This window comes from Eurypyga helias, unplaced genomic scaffold (genome assembly GCF_000690775.1).
Source record: "Eurypyga helias isolate BGI_N326 unplaced genomic scaffold, ASM69077v1 scaffold2193, whole genome shotgun sequence".
NCBI lineage: Eukaryota > Metazoa > Chordata > Aves > Eurypygiformes > Eurypygidae > Eurypyga > Eurypyga helias.
The window spans coordinates 8,716-27,004 of NW_010239061.1; the positions used below are offsets into that span (position 1 = coordinate 8,716).

General features: G+C 42.8%; 1 protein-coding gene across 1 annotated transcript in view; it reads right to left on the reverse strand.

Annotated features, from left to right (window-relative positions):
- The window catches only part of LOC104506889, a gene marked incomplete at its 3' end in the record, with an annotated part of 26,748 nt that extends 8,705 nt beyond the window's left edge, over window positions 1-18,043 (reverse strand). The window contains exons 1-3 of the mRNA XM_010148010.1: window positions 17,943-18,043; window positions 4,992-5,140; window positions 2,699-2,831 (exon numbers count right to left, since the gene is read on the reverse strand). Of these exons, the coding sequence (XP_010146312.1) occupies window positions 2,699-2,831; window positions 4,992-5,140; window positions 17,943-18,043 (383 nt within the window). The remainder of the gene's footprint in view (window positions 1-2,698; window positions 2,832-4,991; window positions 5,141-17,942) is intronic.
- Window positions 18,044-18,289: the final 246 nt, after the last annotated feature.

Genomic DNA, 18,289 nt, shown 5'->3' on the forward strand with positions numbered 1-18,289 from the left:
GCTGGCCACACTTCTCCTGATACAGCCCAGGATACGGTTGGCTTTCTGGGCTGCCATGTAGGCTAAGAATGTTTTCTAGCCTAGGGAAGATAACTTCTTACAAATCTTAACTGGAAAGATAAAACCCCTTTAACATTGCCCTTTCTTGAGATGCAGCATATAGACAGATGGTATCACTGAACAGAGGGAATATTGACAGTCTGAGTCACCCTATGAAAACCTGTTTTGTGCAAGGTTACGCCTTCAGAGACACTTCACACACCTGGCCTGAGAAGGCTCCGGTATACAAGAAAAGTACCACGGTGATATAACACCCAAGAAAAGACACACATTCATAGCTTCGTTACTGAATTTAGATATTTGCAGTGTGGGGATGATGATCACTATGCTAATTTTAAGAATATAGTTGTCGGCTGATTTCTGTTCTGCCTAATACAGCAGCACCCTGATTCAATAGGAGTTGAACTGGCCCCAGGGCTGGATTTGACCTTCAACAGTTCACATGGATCTACCAGAACTGAACTTTCTTCCCATTCAGTAAGAATTGTTTTAAGAATAGTTATCACATATCTTCTGGTCCCAATCCTCAGGCTAGCAGTTGTTCAATTTATGCAAAGCTGCATCCAGTGTTGGCCTGAAACTCAAAATGAGGAAAAAGGGGAGGGGGGGCACACATCAACTAAAACCCAAAGCTGCCACAAACATACCCTTAAAGTAGTACTTAAAATGTTTCAAGTGCCCGAACCACATGTAGCATTTGGACACAAGAAGCTGTTAACTCACTTTATGCAATCCCAAACTCCAGCATGATGCTGTTCCATCCTCTTAGTTCTCTCCACTTAAGACTATTGCTCACCTCAAGTTAAAGGCCACAATCAATTCGGTCATATTCCAAACACATTACCTGCATGTTCTTAAACCCCATAATGTCACTGGGGCGACAGTGGCAGTCTTTTAAATGCATTACTCCATCAATCACACACAGTTCGTGGAGTTACGGTACGAACAACAGTATAAGGCTACACTTCTTTTAAAGTACCATCTTTTCCTGATGTTCAAGACAACATGCAAAATATTCTAAGAGATATATTGAACAGCAGCATTTCTCGTGCTGTCCATAAAGAAATAACTCCATAACAACCTCCTAGAGGAGAGAGCCACCTGCAAAATGACTACATTCAGTAACAACTGTCAGCATTATCAGCCACCTGGGGGGGGCAGGGGAGGGATCTAAGCTTTTTCTTGTGATAAGCAACCTTTATCCTTATTATGCAACTTCATTTTTTTGGGAATTCAACAACAAAGCAGTTTATTTGACCTTTTTCAGCACAATTTCAGATGTGGGTAAGACAGATACCCCTCTGAGTTCACTGACACCTAAAGGATAATAAAAGACCATTAACGCAAGCCAGAGTTAAGAGTTACACCAACCTTCCATGCCATTCATCGTGAGTGTGCGTGCCCAGTTTGTAGACCACGAAAGCTTAGGACGGAACTGCTACTAGATATTGTACAAATGCATAGTAGGAGACAAGCCTTGCTGCAGAGAAAAAACAGGTGACAGATAGAGAAGGACTTCGAGAAGAAAGAGAAATGTTACAGAGCTGATCAGTGACAACCAGAAGTAAAAGTCAACCTCAGAAGTAACTCTGGCTCTTACCTCACTCTGTTCACTGAAAGCACAAATGGTAGCTCTCTGTTACACCCTGGTTCTTTTTTGTGCAGTGATATTGAGGAATCTGGCTATTTAATGACATTTCATTTCCATCTGTTGTCAGTATAGCCTGGAGATCAGCTACTTCCTCTACAAATGCAGGTTTTCCGGGAGCTCTTCACACAATGAATTACTACAGGTAGGTGTTTTAAAGGGAAGTCCTTCCATGGAAATAAATTCAGGACATTTCAAAGCAAAATGGAGCTGTTTGGGATCTTTACAGACTTGAGATAGAGCGATTTAATACAAAATCTCTGTAGTTCAGAAACTATTTCTCATCCAGCTTTTGTGCAACAGCTATAGTCGTTCAGCTATACCCCAGCTGCCCATCTTGCCCTACTCTGAATGGAAGCCTCTCTTCCAGAAAGAGATTTTTCTTAGTAGAATTGGATTTGCTCTCCACAAGCATCCAAAGATGCTGGTTCTTTCCACCTCAAATACATTAGGTCTCTTTAAAAAAAAAAACAAACCCGACTCACAGGTATTTTAAAATGTGCGCTCAAAAATCTGGAAAATTCTAAAGAGCAATTTCTGAATCTCCGATTCTTGGTATAAGTTTAAAATTCAGGCTGAATCAATAGTCTGGTCTCACTGAACGACTGAAGGAAGAGAGGCAGAGGTTATCGTCCCCATCTTCGTAACTCCAGAGGAGTGTCTAGTCATTCTAACCAGAAAATCTGGTTTCGCTTCCGGGAACCAGACTAAAAGCTGTGACAGAAGAATGTGTGTGGAACCATCCTGTACACCACTGGCAACTTCTTCCTTGCAGAGGTAAGCTGAAGATTGTTCTGCATTCGAACGCAGAACAATTAACAACACATGACTATGATGTGTCAGTCTTCCACATGCATGGATTCCTAGGGCGATCCTGAGGAAGCATTTGATAATCTTTGAAATAAGAGGAAAGTGCAATAGAAGGAACTTACAGCTCACAAGTGTCACCAGCCCTGATGTATACATGCTTACATTGAACAGACAGCTTACCTTGAACTGGATTTCAGTTCTTCTTCTTGATGTTCCACAATGCCATGTAGTTCTGGTGGCACAAAGACTTCTTTATTAACATTGCTCACCCAGCTGCTCTTTGCTTTGTTTGATGTGTTCTGACTCACATCAGCTAAAACATGAAATAAGAATATTGTTGTCTCCCATATGTTCGTACAGGATTTCTTAAGTAGTAAATAAAAGCATCTGCATTCAGTCCTATGGCTGTTTCAAAAGCCCACTATACTTAAATTACGTACAGAAGCAGATCTGGTGCCTTGTGAAGAAATGGGTTCTTTTAATACAACTAGAAATGTCACATACTGCTCTGAATACTTTACTACTCCAGGTACATCTGCTTTAGACCTTAAAGTCATCCTAAATGGAGAAGTTGTCTACAACAACCTTGGTACAGACTGATCCTGCAGTTCTTGCAGCTGGATAACTCAACCTTAGCGTCCTGAGGAAACCAAACCAATTAAACCGTAGGAAGCTGAAAACATGTTGGACTTCAGTTAATCAGGTCAATTATTCCCTTCCTACAGCAGTAAAGTGGAAGTTGGCCATAACATTTAAGCAGGTGGCTAATCTTTTATGGACAGAATTACCACAAGAAGTTAAGAAGGTAAGTATAAAAAACCCAACAAAACAAAAAGCCCCACTCACTCAGCAAATGCAAATACATCTGTATTTCTATTTGGGACAGGACAGAATCCTATTCTGATAACCCCTTCCAGAGTCTTTGTTTACATATTTTCTCTACTGCTTTTTGCACTTCTCCAACAGGTTAGAAATGAATAATTTCTTAGTGTATAAAAATAAGCAAGACTTTTATTCTCACTTTTGCTATCCATAACTGCAAGCAAAAATATCTTGACATCTAATGAGTCATTGAAAGCAAGCAATTGCACATACCTCTGGATGTAGCAGTATGCCTTTTCTTCAACTAATATGACTGGGATTAATTAACCTTTCTTTAAGATAATACGGCATTGAGTACTTTCCTTTAAGCTATAAGTTACTGTAAAATTTAGCTAGGATTTCACAGCTGATTTTCATAACCTTCAAGTCAAACCTACCCTACTGATTTTCTTAATGTTCAAGAAAGCCAACTGTATCCTGGGCTGTATCAGGAGAAGTGTGGCCAGCAGGTTGAGGGAGGAGATTCTCCCTCGCTGCCCTCATGAGACCCCACCTGGAGTTCTGCATCCAGCTTTGGGGCCCTCAACATCAGAAGGATATAGACTGGTTGGAGCGAGTCCAGAGGAGGCCACGAGGATGCTCAGAGGGCTGGAGCACCTCTGCTATGGGGACAGGCTGAGAGAGCTGGGCTTGTTCAGCCTGGAGAAGAGAAGGCTCCGGGGAGACCTTATAGCACCTTCCAGCACCTGAAGGGGCTACAAGGAAGCTGGGGGGGACTCTTTACAGGGGTCTGTAGTGACAGGACAAGGGGTAACGGGTTTAAATTGAAAGTGAGAAAGGTTAGATTGGATATCAGTACAAAGTTCCTCATGGAGAGGGTGGGGAGGCAAAGGCACAGGTTGCCCAGAGAAGCTGTGGATGCCCCATCCCTGGAAGTGTTCAAGGCCAGGCTGGATGAGGTTTGGAGCAACCTGGTCTAGTGGAAGGTGTCCCTGCCCATGGCAGGGTGGTTGGAACTAGATGGGCTTTAAGGTCCCTTCCAACCCGCACTGTTCTATGATTCTGTGATTTGTGGGCACCCCCAACGATGTGGGGAACAACAGCTGCATTCAAAGGTAACGTGGAAGCAGGTTGCCAGTTCTAGCTGCCAGAGCTCCTGGCACAGGCTTTTCAGACATAACTAGCTCTAGCTCATGGTTCCCACCATTTTAAATCAACTTGAAGTACCCTTGGTGTACTTAAAAGTAAAAAAAAATAAATTAAGCCTCAGAGATTTCAAACTGAGCACCCAAAATATTGGAAATCCATACTAACGAGCAATTTCTTTGATCTCTGATTCTTTGCACGTTCCAGGGTATTTCACAGGGCCTCAATAATGGATATAAGAATGCAGTCCAGGAGTGGAGAGAGCTTTTAGTCCTACACATAAACACAGCCAGTCCCTCTTGCTAGCAGTCACCGCACAGAATTCTCTCCTTAATACACAGCACTGGGGTAGACGAAAGCTTACACTACAAGCTAGGTGGGAAATCTCTCTTTTGCATCAGTTTCTGCTTGTAGATATACCAATATTACTGTATTTCACAGACAGCAGCATCTGAGGTTAACTAAGTAAGAGCCAGCCTTTCCAAAATAAAAGTGACATGCTTACCAAGAGTGGCAGGCTTCCGTCGCATGGAAGCTCTAATAATATCTGCTCCATGTATCTTATCTCTGTGCCTCTTTGACTTTGCTTCATAAAACCACTGCCCACTCATGTTCTTTAGCTGAACATCATCATTGACTTTTTCTGGTAAATGCCTGGGGAGGGAAAAAAAATATTGAGTGATACATACACACACACACACACTCTAATTACCTGTGTGAACTGAATAAAAGTCAGGGTTTTTTTTGTTTCGGGATGTCTGTCATGCAATGTTTGTTTTTTGTCATTGGTTGTCACAGCATGCTACATCCCTCTTCTGACCCATTATCCTCCTCACTGAATTATGAAGGATGACAATGAGTTGGAGAGGGAAAAGCCTCAGTCCTGTTACCTTCAAAGCATCAGTTGAAGTAACTCTCAAAAACCTCCTCCTTTGCTATCATAAACTCTCATGCAGCAACAGCTCTGGAGAAGCCTCCAGAAGTGCAGTTCTTGACTTCTTGCTTCCAAAGGCCAGTTTTCCAAGGTTAAAACCAAGATAAGCTAGCAGGGCAGCATAAGAAATCTGTGCCAAAGTTAAGCCCACAGCTGTTTGAGACCTCAGAAGATGCCTTTTCAGGCTGTTCATATGGCACTACTTTTACACACCCATTCCATAACTGCACTGGAAAGATGGCACCATTGTTTCCACAGGTTACCCAAAAATCCTTATATGAATACAATGAGTTACAAAGGAAGATAGCATCACATGGAAGCAACAATGAAATAGGTCTGTGCAGTTTATTAATCTACATGTATCCATCACATGAACTGCAGCTGTTTTAAATACTGTGAAGCAAATTTTTAATAATTTGGTTTCAGGCTTCACGGTCATTCTGCTTTTATGTAGCATACTTAAAGTGTTTCTGTGTGCAATTTGAGAGGTTGTTTTCTTTCCTCGTTAGGAATATAACACCTTAGGCACATGCTTAACATGGCCTGGAGACTACCCTGCAGGCCAGGAAAGTTACTACTCTGATTTAAAGTACAAAATCAAGTCAGGCTTCATCTGCCTTCTTCATTTATGCCCTTTCCTTCAGCAAACAAGCTAATAACATAATAACACAGCCCAGGGGAGACTTTAAGGCTAAATACAGTCCACTGCTGTTGGATGGTGCTGTCTTCCACAGGCCTTATAGCCAGGCATAGAATGATTTGGGTTGGAAGAGACCTTTAAAGGCCATCTAGTCCAACATCAAAACTGGCACGAACCTCCTTACATTGCTCATGAGTTTAGGAGAAGGAACTTTTAGCACAGTCAAGTGGCTACGATGACAGTCCTTTTATTATAGGTTGCGGATTTGACTGTCAAGTACAGACAACCATTCACAGCAGAGAAAGGACACTGAGCCAGTCCCAACCCTTGCACTAAGACAGGCCATTCTCACCTATCACTCAACCTCCCCTTCATCTTTGTATGACCAGAAATCAAAAGGCTTATTTGAATGCATCAGCTCTATTAGAATCTGAATACTAAACTTCTTTTGGAAAGTACTGTCAACACTCATCTCTCCTAGGTGTGTAAACAGCTTCCGTCTCAAATCAGTTATGCACAGCTGAGCCGGCCAGGAGTTGAGGTCATCACTGGCATTTTTAACCTCAAGATTGAACAGTCCATAGCATTATGGTGCTGTTTAAATTTGGCCTTCCCTTTTGCTTATAAATCTTCGTTTCTCTAAGAGCCAAAATAAGTTTCTCATGTGCTGCAGGTCTTCCAAGCTGGAGCAGGAGCACAGCAGTAGCCTCCCTCTGTCCTCAAGCAAATGTATTGCTCAGGTGTGAGCCAACTCCTCATTGCTCAGCCAGTTTATGAACACAGCCAGCAGAAAGGCTTTTTCACACAGATGAATGCTTCTCCCTTTCACCTTCTTTCCCATGTGTTATTTGTCTTCTCAGAACAGATGCTCCTTCGGGCTAGGGACTGGCTTTTCAGCTGTTTGTACAGCCTGCAGGGCAGCAGAGCTCTGACCCCAGCTAGTGTTTCAGGGCAGTGTGACAACACATGCCAAGGGAGGTTCTCTGGTGGGAAGGTACTGAGTCACAGGACAAGTATTCAATACCTTCCCCACTGCTCACTCCTTTCCCTTCGTATTTAACCACTGAAACTAGGGTGTGGTAGGAGACTTTACCAGTCAGCTCAGGCGGGCCAACCACAAGTGGACGGGATCCCAGTCCGCACAGCTGTGTCAGTCTACCTACCTGTTTGTTGGTCTCAGATCTGCAACAGATTAAGATCACATAAGCAGGACAGAGATATGGATTTGTCATGGCTCTAGACTCTGATTAAGTGTCGCCCATGGCCAATGCAGCTGTCGTTTTGGCTGGAAGTGCGTGTCCGGTACCTTGCTCCTGCTTGCTGCTTATGGAAGTTAGTGTACCTTAGCTCAACCAGCCTTCTAGACTTTGGGATACAATTATGCTTGCTAACAAAGGTATAAACATGCTCTCATTACACAGTACTTCCTTTGCTAATGACCTGTCTGCCTGATAGGGCTTGTACAGTAAACTGTCATAGAAGCTCACAGCAGTTGTGTTACGAACTACTTTTGCCTTCTCTTCTTGCCTTGACAGCATCTGACCTTTGTTAGCTTGGCTTACTCATGTCTTCAAGAGAAGTATTTAGCCTCTCAGTCCCATCCTTTGAGGAACTAAGAGCAGCATAAATATTAAAGGTATTCCCAGGCATTCCCCACAGATGAAGAAGTGCATATCCATTATCAGAAAGACAATCAGTTCTAGGTCTTGACAGGGGGAAAAAAAGCTTTTAAGAAGTTTTTGTTCACCAACATATCATAGACTTGTTGCAAAAACAGTTTCTGAGCTTACAAATGGGAATTTTTACAGTCCTACTTGAACTCTCCAGCTCTGCTCTGAGCAGCCCTTAGCGGTAATATCAAACTGCTTGCACTGTGTGGGCCTCTTTCACTGCTAGGCATTAGATTTAGGTTGTGGTTTACCTTGAAAGAAATTGAAAACAGCCTGCAGCCACAGTTTTCCACTGCTATGCACACCTCCCAGCACACCACAGCAGGACTAGAAGCCAAGAGTTGATTCTACACCAGCTCCCCAGTCAACAGAAAGGCTAACCAAGTTGTCATTACGTTATTTTCTTCTTGGTGACCAGAGAACATCCACATTAAGATACAGATTGCAGGCTCAGTTGCCAAGTTTGCAACAAGGGGAAAATTCAGTAACAGCTTTACAGATGATATAATCATGTATTCCAGGGACCCACAGTGGTCTGTTAAAATGCCAGTTAGCTTACGTTGCAGTTTTCACAGTGAAACAGTCAAAAAGTTACAAAGCAACCAGTGCCTGTTTCTGCTGCAGAAACATTAAACTCGAAAATGAAGGCATATAGTGAAAAGGAATTATTTTAAAATAAACTTGAGTTCCCCCATTACTTAACGTGATTTTTTCCACTATACCTACGTGAAACATTTTTGATGGCAAGATGACACATTTTTTTATCCCACTAGGGCATTAAGTACCTGCAGAATTGCATTGAACAGGCATACAAAGCAACTGCTGGGCACTCTGCAGGCAAATAGAAAATCTACACGTGTATTAATTGGGCTGCTTCTCTCCACCTCCAGAGTATCTGACAGTGGGCTAAATCACATGGTGCCTTTGTAAAGCAGGAAATCTGTTCTGATGCAATCAGGCCCTGACAACTTTCCTATCAGCAAATCCAGAATGGTTTATCTTATGCTTTGTAGGCTAGTATAACAGCTCATAGTTAGGCAAGGTGATAATGATTTCTGTTTCTTTTTTTGAAACAACAGTATCTAGCAACACACACCTATATCAAACTTCAGCTACACCTCTTCAATGTCTCAACCCCTTCCCCTGTACCCCCCTTATTCATAGTCCATATCACAAACCACCACTGAATTTGCAAGATGTGAAAATTGATATTTTAATAATTTCTTTTATTGCCTCATTCTTCAACTGACAGCTTAAACTGAGATTTTTGGACAGGATAGTGCGTGGTGCCAGCACATTCTGGGACTTCCTGGGGCAAACTAAGAAGCATTTAAATCAGAGTCTATGTTTGGCTCAGAGACAGATTCATTAGCGTCTCACATCCTCTGTTCTGAACACATGATAAAAGCACCCCACTGACTGTTGGCAGAATAAAGGCTTTTAAAAGCCTGATACCACCACCTTAGCTACAAATTCACTTCCAAAACCTCCCTCCTGCAAATGAAATACCTAATGAGTGGAGAAGGTGGAAGGAGAGAGACTTTTGAGGAATTTACCCTCAATTCCATTTGCTGCAAGCACAACATCAAACCCCAAACCCACAAAAAGATGACAAAGGACTTTGGAAAATAACCCAGAACCTAACACAGACATGCTAAACTTTTTGGAGCATCGCTCATGTGGGAACAGGAGTAAAAGGACATTAAACCAGGCATTTTAAGTGTCAGGCTTGCTGATTAGACTTTTTTTTCTTTGAGTGGAAAACAGCCATGAAAGGTTTACAAGGCAAAAGGAGTAACTGTTCAAACATTCCACTTTGCATGAGTGTGCCTTTTTAGTCTGCACTTATCTAGATAAGGTGTGGGAGAAAAGTCTGTTCTGGCATTTGTTGGAGAACACCACCCAAAAATTTATAATGGGCAGTCCCAAGATAGGGATATGGATTATTCCTTTTGCATGGTAGCTGCAGACTTTCAAAAAACACACAAAACGCCAAACCAGTGTAAGTTTCAATTGGTTGAGGGCTATTCTAGAAAGAATAAAGACAATTAAGAGTGCTTATGCAACCTTTCCTCATCCTTGTCATAGAATCACAGAATAGTTTGGGTTGGAAAGGACCTTTAAAGGTCAACTAGTCCAACTCCCCTGCAATGAGCAGGGACATCTTCAACTAGAACAGGTTGCTCAGAACTCAGTCCAACCTTGCCTTGAACATTTCCAGGGATGAGGTATCTACCACCTCCCTGGGCAACCTGTGCCAGTGTCTTACCACCCTCACTGCAAAACATTTCTTCCTTATGCCTAGTCTGAAACCCTCTTCTGGTTTAAAACCATTACCCCTTGTCCTATTATTACAAGCCCTGCTAAAAAGTCTGTCCTCATCTTTCCTATATGCCCCTACAGGCACTGGAAGGCTGCAATAAGGTCTCTCCAGTACCTTCTCTTCTCCAGGCTGAACAAGCCCAACTCTCTCAGCCTTTCATCATAGCAAAGGTGCTCCAGCCCTCTGAGCATCTTCGTGGCCTCCTCTGGCCTCACTCCAACCGGTTGATATCCTTCTGATGGTGGGGGCCCCAGAGCTGGTTGCAATACTCCAGGTGGGTTCTCACGAGAGCAGAGTAGAGGGAGAGAATCACCTCACCAAGAACACCCCTTTAATTCTTGCCTTTGGGGTCTCTTTGGATAGTCAAATTTTGGGTTTGTAGAAGTAAGTGGAAACATAAGAAAAAGACAGTTTAGTTCCATTTGTAGTCACACGTGTTCTTCCATTTTATGCCTATTCAGAAGTCTGGATGTGTTAGGTCTGCTAGCAATACCCTAAAGAATTAATCTCAGCTAGCATCTTGCTTTTGGATCCTTGGAGAGCTAACTAGACTGTAGTCACTACAAGTCTTGATGACTAACACAACAAACTGACATTTATTCTGAAGTCAGGAGGGAAGACAGACACATTCAGGCTTGGAGCATGAGAACAAATGAGTTCCATGTTTGTAAGCGTGAGACAAGTCAACTGATTTTGGAGTGGAAGAAATGAAAGCAGGCAGCTCTGCTGCCTGCTGAAATCTGGTCTCCACCAGACTCTGGAACAAAAACTATGAGGAGAGGTTGCTAGAAAGTTTGTGCATTCACTCACAGGCTCTGCTCAGTGTCCCAGTCCTTTATAGGCTTTGAAAGTAGGCGTATAAAGCAAAAAAACAGTCCTGATGAAATGAAGCCCACAGGACCGGACACATATGAGCAGCTTAAGTGAGCAGAAGAGTCTGCATCATGCTTTCTTCACCTTACCAGCAAGGGCATCTCCAAGAAATTGATGCTGTGCTAAAGACTAGGTTACATTTTGAGATTTCAGGCCAGCTACAAATCAAGACTAAAAGCCTCTGAAGACAAAGGCTTCAGTTTGGCACTCAACATGGTCCTAGGCACAAATGTGATAGAATCATAGAATCTTTTAGCTTGGAAAAGACCTTTAAAAGTCCAACCATTAACTTAACACTGCTATTGTCACCACTAAACCATGTCACTCAACACCTTGTCCACATGTCTCTTAATCCCTCCACGGATGGTGACTCAACCACCTCCCTGGGCAGCCAGTTCCAACCTGACAACCCTTTCAGTGAAGTAATCTTTCCTAATACCCAATCTAAACCCCCCCTGGTGCAACTTGAGGTCGTTTCCTCTTGCCTTGTTACTTGGGAGAAGAGACCGACATCCATCTTGCTACAACCTCCTTTCAGGGAGTTGTAGAGAGCGATAAGGTCCCCACTGAGCCTCCTCTTCTCCATGCTAAACAACCCCAGTTCCATCAACTGCTCCTCACAGAACTTGTGCTCCAGACCCTTCACCAGCTTTGTCACCATTCGCTGGACACACTCCAGCACCTATTCCAGTCAAATAATCCATCCGCTACTAGTAGACAAGTTAGCAATTGGTACTGGGAAGAAAAGGTATCAGCCCAGTTCCCAGTGTAGTCCAATGCCATGTCTGTTACAAGGACCAGCAAGTGAGGTCTCTTCCTTAACCCAGTTATCTCACCAGATTACAATGAAAACAGTCCTGCTTTTCTCACTGGCTCTTCACAAGGTGGGCTGAGACCAAGGTAGTTCACTGTTACTTAGGTCTGGTGAACCTGGCAGAAACCATAGAGGATGTAGAACTGCTTTCTGGGGGATATATACCCCCTTATTTTTGTTGTCTGCCCACTGACAAATGGAAATGTAGACAAAACAGGAGTTTGCTCAGAACAGGGCAGGTTTGTTTTGTTGGGGTTTTTTAAATACATGTCTAAAGAACAACAGCCAACCTGCCCACCAAACCCACAGTCATTCTTATGTCAGCTTTGTTAAAAAAAAAAAAAAATAATGGCATGCACATTTCACTAGGGAATAAAATTGCTTTATTTCCTGAACAGTCACTGTATTCGGAAAGTCACGTTCAGTGCTCAGCAATGTCCATGAGGGGAAGTCAATCCAGAAGACACGAGCCTACCCTTTTCTGCCCAGACAGGGGCACCTTACAGCCCAGAGGAATGTTCTCCTCCAGGTGTATTTAGGTACTTATGCACCCAAGAAATCAGCAGCAATGAGTGCCACTTGATACTTTGAGTATTGCAAAATGGCTCAGAAATTCTGCCCTATTAACACATTAAACCTAGCATTAAAAAAAAAAAACCTATTAAAGGTAAAAAAAAGAAAAACCCCTTAGACAAAGTTTCATTTATTTGGAAAAAAAAAAAAAAGTTGTTGCTGAATTGACATGCTGGATCCTCTCTGTCTTTGGCCATGGGAAATGCCTCCGAGTGGCTTCTATCTCACGCAACCACTGCACAAAGCCTAGCAAAGCAAGGAAGGTATGGGCAGCAGGCAAGTATAGGCTTATCCTCAAGCTCCTGAGGGGGAGTACTCCAGGTTGGTCACAGTGTCATGGAGGTCCTTCTCCTTCAGCAGATCTGCCCAGCTAGAAAGAAATTGGTCAGCTAAGGGAAGGAGGAAAGGGCTTACAGGATGTCCCTGGTTTGGCTGAAGGCAACTTCGAAGCAGACACTGTCACCTATACACTGTGAGCACATTATACTTACTAACAAGTAAGCCTGCTAAAAATTAATTACAAGTCCCTGTGGCACAGATAGATGATTTCAGACCTAGCTATAAAACCAGCATGCATTTCAATTAATGACAATTAATTTCCATTTCTCTTTTAACAGGTCTGAGCAGTGTGTGAGCAGATTCTCTGTTTGACAAGAGGAGATACTATGATCTCTCAGTCTGAGTTTTCAGCAAGAGTTCAAACCACCTATTCTTAATCATTTACAACAAATCAACACACAGATTTTTTTTTTAATCACTTAGGGTAGAATTAATTTCAGATTAAAAAACTTTGCTCACATTGTAAGCAAGCTCCTTGTTGATACAAATGTATGATCTAAAAATACAAGAATTAAATATGCTGCAAAGCAAGTTTGGTTTTTTTTAATGTGTTTTTAAAGTCAGCTCCACAAGAGCAGTAGGCTTTATTTTCTTACACGTCGCATTTGCTTATTACCGGACTAATTTGAATCCACCAAGGCTTAAGGATAACATCAATACCCTGAGAAGAACCTCAGAATCATGTTGCTAGAGAGGATGCTCTAAGAGTATCTTAACATATCCTTAGCTCTAAATTTAGAGAAAGTTATTGTTATTTGTGGCAGCCCCAATCCAGAGCCCAAGCACACTTTCAAAAACTAGTCAGTGTGGGTCACAAGGGATGATGGCCAGCCTAAGAGACCTCAATTAGACACACGAAGGGCCGTGCTGTTTACAGATCAGGACAGAATGCAGCACACAGTCAAATATACTGTGCTCTTGTCTCTCCTGTAATCCACACTTCTTCAATTCATTTACAAATGCCCAAACTTTTATCATGAAGTAGTGCAAATAGTACATATTAAGGGGTATATACGAAAAAGGGGTGGAGCACTGGTAAAATTAACTTTTTTCCCCTACAGATTTAGCTTTGAAAAGAGTCCTTATGTATTGCATGTCAATGAGAAAGAGTGATAATTCCAAAAAAAGAAGTTCTAATTAGTGCCTAGTTACCTAAGTATGCAAACACTACCAAGCTGCCACAATCATTTGAGTGGCTACTGAGGTATTTCTGGAAGAAATACCTTGAAGGCAGAGTAGGAAAACCAGGTAATGCTTTTTCAGAAACAAGGTTAGCTTTGGCAGCACCTCAACTCTTCTATCTTCAATCAGCCCTTTAAACTTGAACTGTCAGCCCTGCCGAAAACCTCCACTAAGAACCTTGCCTCTGTTGAGTGCACCCTCAAACCTGTTACATCTAACAGGAAAGTATTTTATGAAGATTTTAAGAATGTATTCTGGCAACAGTCACTGAATATCATTTTCACACTACAGTGATAAGTCCATCTCCACCAATACCTTAAATATAGAACCATAGAACAGTTTGGGTTGGAAGGGACCTTAAAGATCATCTAGTTCCAACCCCCCTGCCATAGGCACGGACACCTTCCACTAGACCAGGTTGCTCCAAGCCTCATCCAGCCTGGCCTTGGACACTTCCAGGGATGGGGCATCCACAGCTTCTCTGGGCAACCAGTTCCAGTGCTTCACCACCCTCTCCATGAAAAACTTTTCTGATATCTAATCTAAACCTCCCCACTTTCAATTTAAACCCATTACCCCTTGTCCTGTCACTACTAGCCCTTGTAAAAAGTCTCCCCCACCCAGCTTTCTTGTAGGCCCCTTCAGGTACTGGAAAGCTGCTATATATCCCATCCTAAGAAACAAAAAGCACCACAACAAAACTTTTCTTCTGATAGCGTACAATATAAGGAAAAGTGCCTCGAAAAGATGCTCCAGAGGGTATATGTTAAAGCTGACTGGAGTAAAACCCCAAACATTCACACTAGGATTTCAACAGCCACCCACTCTCACTGAACCTTATGAGAAAGGTGAAGTGTATGCGGCATGCAGCAGGATCAGACCCCTGCAGCCATCTCTTTTTTTGCAGTGCCACACCGACGTGTGTTTTAAAGGCGTTTGGCATGCAGCGGTCACCACCCACCACACAAACAACTCCACATCAGAATTTCCCTATCGTTAACCTCCTTCAGTTTACTCAAGGAGCAAACAACCGCAAGCACAACCCACAGCAGCATTGTCAGGAGGTTCTGCTGGGAAGGGCCGATAGCCACTGCAGGGAACACTGCAGCAAAAGTGACCACAACAGTTTTCCGCCTCAGACACGTTGGTGCCGGGGGCCACCACAATACAGAACTTCAGATATATTTCTGTTCCACTGTCTCCAGAAAGGGCCGGGCGCAGTGTTAATTTAGAACTACACAAGGGTAGAAAGAGTTAGGGGCTATGCTGAAGCTACCGCCAGGAAATTCAGTTATGTGCTTAGCCCACTGGTTTATTCAATACTCAAACCCCAGCTGGAGCAGGGCATATATTCCTGGACAGGAATGAGGTCAACAACAACATAAATAAGTCATCAATATGCTGAAAAACAGCTTCTAATCTTGACAAGCTGTCACTCAGCTCTTCCATTCTATGCCTTTTTTCCCCTTGCCAAGAACACTGCCATTCAGGGGCTGGCAGCAGCTCCTGGGGTAATGAAGCAGAGAGGCATCTTCTCGCTCTACGAATAATTAAAAAAAAAAAAAAAAAAGAAGGATGCAATGTCTCTTGATTTCCCTGCATCACATACTCTTGTCATCTGAGATTTCCTCATCACCCTTTTGCCCATGAGAAGAAAATGTCCATATGACAGTTTCTCTGGGACAGACCTCAGCAGAGGTCAAAGAGGAAGCAGGCATGCTGGTCCGAAAACAGTGCTGTTCTGAAACCATCAGCCCAATTCAGACCAACACAAGAGGAGCCGCAGGACAGGCAAACATCCGTTACAGCACTCAACCAAGCAAGAATTAAAGCAGACTGCCTAAGGAGGCTGCGAGGGGCAGTCTAAGCATCTTCACTACAGAGAGGCAGTATCTGCTAGTAGAGAAGGGACTCCATCAGCTGATCTGTAAAATTCCACTGGGAAGTTTCTCAAAGAGGATTTTGTCATGTTACCAGTTTGTCCATGCTCCGGGAACATGGCACAGAGTATGACAAAGCCCTACAAACCTCAGAATTTCTTCTAGAGGAAAAAAGATCACATTCAAAGACTTCCACTATATACACATACAAACAACACTTTGTCAGCGTGTGATGTTTGCATGATGACATTCGAACCTAGCTCCCGGAATCTTCCAGGTGTCCAAGGCTGTAGAATTCAAAATAATCTATTGCATCTCCTTGGCTGGAGATAAAATTCAGGTAGTGTTTTGATATATGATATATAAAAAGCAAGCTCCACATGCCATATCTATGCAGACAAATCAGTTTGATATGTAAGTTTCTAGCTTCTCAGAAGGTATAATATTCAGAAACCAGAAGAGACATTTTACTGTCGAAACAAACATGTTGATTACAGGCTGCTACAACCTTCAGTCCTTTACATTTCCCACCACACCCTCTTGAACTAGAATTACAAATGCAAAAAGCAAAGTCATACAGACAAAAATATTTGTCGACAGCCCTCTCAAACCACTACTGAGAGTGGGTTTTTTTGATTTTCTGTTCCAGGAATGGTTCCTTTCCCCAAATACTGTTTTCAAACTCACATCTACAATTACTTTCCCTGAGCACTTTCAGACCTGGCACTGTTGTACCATTCCAAGACCAAAGGCAGTATTTTTCTACTTACAACAAAGAAAAGAAGATACTCATTGTGGTACAGCAAAGTCAGTTTTCTGCATTTTGAAGCAGGAGACAAAACTACGTGATGAAAACACTCTTTGGGTTGCATTAAGATAGTGGGGAAAAACTCAGCAACATTGTCTCTAGTGATTTTACTTTCAGTCTTCAGTGAAGCAAATGCCTTGAGAGAAGGAGCCTTTTTAACCAAGAGAAGCTACTGGCTTGCCCCTTACTGCTCTTACACTGAAAGGAGCGAGAGCAGTAATTCAACATGCTGACCACATGCTGAACGCACCACCCCAGGGCTGCACAAGCACACACATCAAAATGAACACTGCTCTCAGGGCAAGTGGCAGGCTGCTGTTTCATTCGCTTTGGGGTATGCCTACACAGAGGGTGTTTGTCAAAAAATATTTCTCAGCAGAAGAGAAGCATCACAGATGTATTGTGGTTGGAATAATTTCAAAACATTTAAATAGGAAATGAATGTCTGCATGAGGAACATCACAATGCGAAAGAATCCTAGAGAAGATTACTGAATCAATGAAAGAAAATCCTGCTTCAGCAGAGACCTGTAAATATCTATTTGTGTTACAGCACTTTGACCTTTCAGCATCTGAGGATCCTTTTTTCATTACTTGACCACTTGTCTTTTTGTGCACCTGTAATACTTTCCTTCACACTGGGGAAAAAAAAAAAAAAAATAGCCTGACTACTGAAAATCCTTACTTTGTATTCACTGAAACCACTATTCAGCTGCTATTTGTACTTGTGTAGATGGCTCTGTCAGTCATCTGGGCAATGCTGCTTTCCACACATACATCTCTCTTCATGGCAGTTATCCTCATCGTAGCTCCAGGAAAACCTCCCAGCACACAAAACACTCCAGAACAACACCACGTTGCTCTGTCTGCGACACCCCAAAGAAAACAGGGAGCAATCTTCTGCTTTAGCCACAGATTACAAGGACTCCTCTTGGTAATGGAGCATAGCGTGAGTGCCTCCTCCATACTGCAGTGCCAAATGCTCCACGTGTTTGAGTTATCACTCAGACATACTGCATCTATACTGACTCTGTTTGAGGCACTGGTGCTCTTCTCGAAACAAATCCCCCCACTGGTTATGCAGCGGTTCATTCTGCAGAGGTTTTGATACTTGAAAACTGAATCCTATTCCAAGGAAACCAAGCCAGATGCATACCAAATGTGCTTGGCCCCTTAGGGAATTGTAAGGATCCAAATCAACAGTTAGTCTTTTGGCCAGGAATTAATCACTTACGTGGTAGAGGCTTTTCCTCCAGAGTCTATGCTAATTTTACTCCAGAGTAAAAAACTCCAAACTACACATACTGTGGAAGGCGGAGCCCCAGCAGTAAACTGGTTTTATCTACTCCTATACTCTGAATAGCTTAGTATATGAACCGTGTAGGTCATCCCAGGACAACCCAGAGCACTAGATCCCTTACCTGACTCTCTCTTCTTCAGCTCTTTTAAGCTCTGCGTCCCGTTGCAGCACCTTCATTATTGTCTCTTGTTCCTCCTCTGTTAGGAAGCTTAAGTCAATCATCTTGTTGTGTGTGTAGGGGTTGGTAAAGTGTCCAGAAAAATCCTGCTGAGGACAGTCTTGTAGTTCGCGTATAAAGGTAGAGAAGAAACGTCTTTATCAGCAGGCACTGAGAAAGCTGGACCAGGTTACAGCCAGTGGTTTAAAGAGCCACAAATATTGCTTTCTTACAGTAGAGTATTTCCATGCTTCCCAAGATGAGGCACCTTCCCAGAAGAGTTGCATTCCTGATGGCCACCGCAATGTCTT